At 39.7% G+C, this 5434-nt stretch overlaps 1 protein-coding gene across 1 annotated transcript in view; it reads right to left on the bottom strand.

The window, feature by feature from the left end:
• Positions 1–200: 200 nt before the first annotated feature.
• Positions 201–5434, bottom strand: part of LOC111816723 (microtubule-associated tumor suppressor candidate 2-like) — a 241256-nt gene continuing 236022 nt past the window's right edge. The window contains exons 5-6 of the mRNA XM_023715055.1: positions 730–924; positions 201–214 (exon numbers count right to left, since the gene is read on the bottom strand). Of these exons, the coding sequence (XP_023570823.1) occupies positions 201–214; positions 730–924 (209 nt within the window). The remainder of the gene's footprint in view (positions 215–729; positions 925–5434) is intronic.

The following is a 5434-nucleotide window of genomic DNA, read 5'->3' as shown; positions in this document are numbered from 1 at the left end:
GGTAGCCATGGCTCTTGTGACTTATTTGGAGGGACTAGCAAGGCACACATTAAGATGCAGCCTACCATGTGTCTCGGGGCGCAAGACCTGGAGAGACTCTGTCTCAACTATGGGGATCTAGCTGCCATGGACTTAAAGATGTTCAGCCATGCTTATCCATTTTACCACCATTTAGATAACTTTAGAAACTAAGTGTTCCATCAATGTGCAAGCACTAGGAGAAAACACAGATGATTACATGATTCCTTCGGATAGTATTTAATATCTAGTACGTTACATGGCAGCACAGTGTGGCCATGCTTTTCTTGGAACTTTGACTTCTTACTTAGAACCATGAAGTGAAGGGCTTGTGGAATGAGTCACCAAGTAAATCATTTTCTAGATTGTAAGACTGATATGATCATTTCCTGGACATTAATTCCCTATAACTGAGAAAAGAACAGCACCATATTGTCTACTTTTCTTTAGTGGGAAATTAAAATACAGGAACAATAACCATGACAGATGAAAAGAGTCTATCTGCATTGTTAATTAGGCAAAAAAAAAAAACAAAAAGAAAGAAAGAAAGAAAGAAAGAAAGAATGAATGAATGAATGAATGAATGAATGAATGAATGAATGAATACAGGGACCCAGACATACTGACTTGTCCTCAGCACACAGTCCTGCCCACTACAGAACTGCTCAGGTGTGTGCCCACCCCCACCCCCACCCCTCTTGCCCCACTCACGGGTAACTGGCCTGCTCTCCTCAGGCTGGGAATTGTCCACCGACTGAGTGCTGGAAACTGAGGAGACACTGGAGCTCCGGACAAAGCCAAACGCCGCCAGCTTGGCAGCCGGAAGACGTGAGTATCCAGGAGGACGAAGCCCAGATTTGGGTAGGTTGGATTTTGCAGCATTTGAACTGGAGGCTTTCTTTAAATCTGTAGAAACGAACCCAAATGAAGATTCTCAGTTCACAGAAAGAGAATGCCACAGAATGTAAATTCTAACCTAGCTCTGTAATAAACAGATGAAAATTAATTTTGTAGAGTTGATTTCTGCAAATGAATCTTTTTACAAAAAAAAAAAAAAATTTCAGTAACATTCTTGGCTAAAAGCAAACCTTTATTACCTAATAAAATATTCACCAAATTGTAGTCTAAATTTAAATATTGGCCCATTTATTCAAAAATCAATGAAGAAACTGTATATTAGAAAGTATGTATGTGTGGAAACATAGAAAACTAGTAGAGGCCATGCCATGTCAGTGAGTCTCTGCAAAATTCCTGCATCCTCCACCAGCAGCTTCCCCTCAAAGTGAGGTCATGGCCAGGCATCCAGCTAAGCACAGCTTGACTATGCACCCCTGTGGTTTCCTGGTTCCTCTGTCAGGAGAGGGAGGAGAAGAAACACAGGCATGCAGAAGGTAAAGGCAGCAGGGGCAGGGCTGCGAATATTCTCACCCTACATCTGTTCTAAGGCTCGGAAAAAGTGTTCCTCTATGAAAAAGAAGAAACAATGCACAGTTTACCACACAGCAAAGGCCTGTTAGTATCACCAATGAATGTCATGTTTAATGTCTTCAAATTGCTCTCCCATTACTTTGTAGACTTTTAGATGATGCCCCTAACAGGGAAAGGCTGCCTATAGTGCACACGTCATTTTCACACCAAACCGATGTGGGATGTATAGAAAGCTGTAAAAGACCTGCTAAAATCATATGTAATTTAACCATTAATTGTACTAAATAATCACCATTACTCTTTGCAAAAGATTACATATCACTTCTCTAAAAAGGCTTAGGACTGCAAGTGTTTCAGAATTCAAAGTTGTTTAGACTTTAAACATTTTCAGGGAATTGACTCATTGATCCTAGTTTGAAAATTTGAAATCCAAAATGCTGCAAAATCTAAAACATTTTTAGTATCATGGGAGTCCTCAAAAAGTTTTCAGATTCTGGATTTTTCAATTAGGGATATGCAATCAGAAAGTTATCTGTAACCTCCCTAAACTAGTTAATAAGTAACTGACTTCATATACAATAATTCAAGTATGAAAATACAATTTTTTTTCTGTAAAATAAACTCATATTTGGGAAAAGTCAGCCTTCTAACACTGGAATATGGTAAATATTCACCCAATATTTCTCAAAAACTAAAACCTAAATTTGTTAAATCACTACAAAAGACTATAAAGCCACTGAATGTATTCAAACACAAATTTATCTTATCTATCCTTATTTACGTTCAATCATATGGTTCGTGTCTAGATGTTCCCCCAAAGCCTTATGCAGTCATGGGGATGGACTTTTGGAGTTGGCTGAAACTAGAATTTGTGACTGATTCGTGGTCCAATGCTAGGATTAAGGGGTGAGTGCTATATCTGGTGTGCAGTACAAGAGACAGAAAGAGCCTTGTCTCTCCTCTGTCCTTGCTGCTTCTGCTGTCTTCTGTCACCATGAACACTTACACTTGTCCCTCCACCATATGTTACCCTGCCTTGGAGCCAGCTGATTATGGACTGAAATTTGTACAACTGTGAATTAAATAAATCTTTCTTCGCTTAATATTGGGTATGCAGTATTTTATCTCAGCAATGAGAAAGCTAAGACAGAAGGCATAAATGTGTGTGTGGGGGTAGAGAACACAGGATATCAACTTCTTAGGAAATAGTCTCTAAATAATTTTATAGCTTTATCTTCAGAGCACCACTTTTTAAAACAAAGGCATAAACAATAAACCTTTTTTCCATGAGTTTTACATCCACAGATTCAGCCCCCTATAGATCAAAAATATTCGGAAAAAAATCACATCTGTACTGAACAAGCATGGACATTTTTTTCTTGTTATTATTTTCTACACAATATAATAGCCAGGGATATAGCTTAGTGGCACAAGTGCCTGCCTAGCAAGCAGAAGATCCTGAGTTCAATCCCTGGTAAAAACCAACACAATAAAATCGCTAGTTATACAGCATTTACCTATTATTACCATTTATTTTGTATGACGTATTGTAAGTAACCTACAGATGATTTAAAGTTTCTAGGTCCTATGCATAGGGTATATAAAAATATTACACCATTTTGGAAGGCAGGTATGCTCACCTCTATACCACCAACGCAGATATATTACACCATTTTGCCCAAAGACTTGAACATCCAGAGATTTTTGGTATCTAATGAGGTGGGTAATCTCCTAGAACCAATTCCCCATAGATAACTGAAGGATGAATGTCTGTCTTTCTCTCTCTTCCCTCTCTCCTTTCCTCCTTCCCTCTTCCCCTCCCTCTCTCCCTTTTTCCCTCCCACTCCTCCATTAGAAAATGCCTATAAGGGCCCAGACATAGGACTTCGCAAAGACTTCAAGAGCACTAGTAACAATGAGAATTGAGAGACCACCTCCTCTAGCCACTTGAATTTGAAAGGAAACCCAGGGCCAATCCTCCTTCCACTGTTCTGAGAAAAGCAGAAAATAAACTGACAGAGAGCCAGGAAATCTCTACAGCTCCAGGCCAAAGCACATGCATATTAAACCTCATGACCTGAGCCTTCAATAACCTTTTCCCCACTTGAACCTTATTAAAGGCTCATAAACTCGGGCCATACCTCACATGTGTAATTTAATCAGAATGAAACTGGGGCGCACATGTGCACTGAAGACCCCCAGATGATGCAGCACCTTGCCAGTCACACCTGTCATTCTCCTCCCAGAAGCCGAATAAAAGGTGCCAGGACTGGGTTATGTATCTTTTAAAACCTCAAAGTGTGCTTTATGTGTATGCTTTTCATTTTGTTGTCACCCAGGCACCACTTTCTGTTCATGCCTGCCCTGAGTACTTGTTCGCATTACCTACAGTGAATGTAGTTATTTCCTCTTCTACCCTTGGATGGACATTTGTAGTATTTTTTTGTTTTGTTTTGGTTTGGTTTTTTTTGGTGCAGGGTCTCACCACACAGCCCACATTAGTAGTGATCCTCCTGATTTCTGCCTCCCAAGTGCTGGGATTACAGGCCTGTGCCACCACACCCGGACTCCATCACTGGCTCAGTGCACCCAGGGGTGGGGCCAGTGTGGCACGTGGAGCCAGGTATCGAACCCTGGCTCCTGCGCTTACCTAAGCAAGGGCTTAGTCTGCTTAGTATTTTGCTTGTCGTGCTAAAGGGCCTGGTGAATCCTCTACAGTAAGTATCATCCCTATTATAAAGAACTAAGAAGACCAAAATGAGGTATAATGTTAATATGCTGAGCTGTAAGAGGCTCAAGTCAACAACTTCTGACAATGCCAGTCCTACAGATAACCCACTACTATTATGGACTACTGGACTATATTGGATTATTTCGCTGAGTTCACGCACCTACAATATTTAAATGTCAATGGAATACCCATACGAAGACAACAATATGCAATGTATTAATTATTGAAACTGTCCTATTAATCAGTTTTGAAACTGTCTCATTGCTATTTCTCAATAAAATAAAAAAATAAAAATGAGGCTATAATGTCAACTAACATGGCAAGCTACTAAAAATTACAGTTAGTAATTTAATCCTGAAAAACAAATTAGATAACCTAGTAAAACAGACAAATTGTTGACATACCACTATGATAAGCTGACTCCAGAATAAACAGAAAATCTGAATACACATGTAACAGATTAAATTATTATTATTATTATTAAACAACTTTGAAAAGGCAAAGCCCAGGCATAGATGTCTTCAATAGTAAATTCTAACAAACATTTAAAGAAGAAGGCAGGTGTGTGGGGGGTGCATGCCTCTAATCCCAGCACTGAGAAGGCTAAAGCAGGAGGATCATTTATGTTTGACACCAGCTTGGGTTACAAGATGAGCTCAAAGCCAGCCTGGACTGCACAGTGAGACCCTGCCTTGAAAGAAAGAGAGAGCAGAGGGGAAGGGAGGAGAGGGGACGGGAGAAGAGAAGGAAGAAAGGGAGAGAGGGAAAGGAAAAGATAGGACAAGACAGGGCTTCCCAAAACTCTTTCCATAAGATCAGTACTGTATTACATTCATAACACAGTAAACATAAGAGAAAAAAAAAACCTACTGTGCCTCTTACCAGTGCAAATTCTCACCAAAATATCAGCACAGTTAAAACAGCAACCTACCGACCAGCATACAAGGGACTATATGTCATGACCAAATGAGATTTAGCCCAGGAATGGGAGATTAAGGTACTACTACAGACTGAAGTCACGATCTGACACCATATTGACAGAATAAAGAAAACCCTCATGACCATCTCAATGGATGTAGAACTCTGAACAACAGCATGATGTAAAAAAGAAAAACACTTACTGAACTTATAATGAAAAAAATGGTTTTATGATTTGATAAAGGCAGTTAATGCCATACTTACTGGTAAAAGAACAAAAGCCTTCCTTCAATGACAAGGGGGAGAGAGAGAGAGAGAGAGAGAGAGAGAGAGAGAGAG

Source organism: Octodon degus, unplaced genomic scaffold, assembly GCF_000260255.1.
Source record: "Octodon degus isolate 3935 unplaced genomic scaffold, OctDeg1.0 scaffold00038, whole genome shotgun sequence".
NCBI classification, from domain to species: Eukaryota; Metazoa; Chordata; class Mammalia; order Rodentia; family Octodontidae; genus Octodon; species Octodon degus.
The sequence above is the reverse complement of the archived record's forward strand: the minus strand, read 5'-3'. Positions and strand labels throughout refer to the sequence as shown.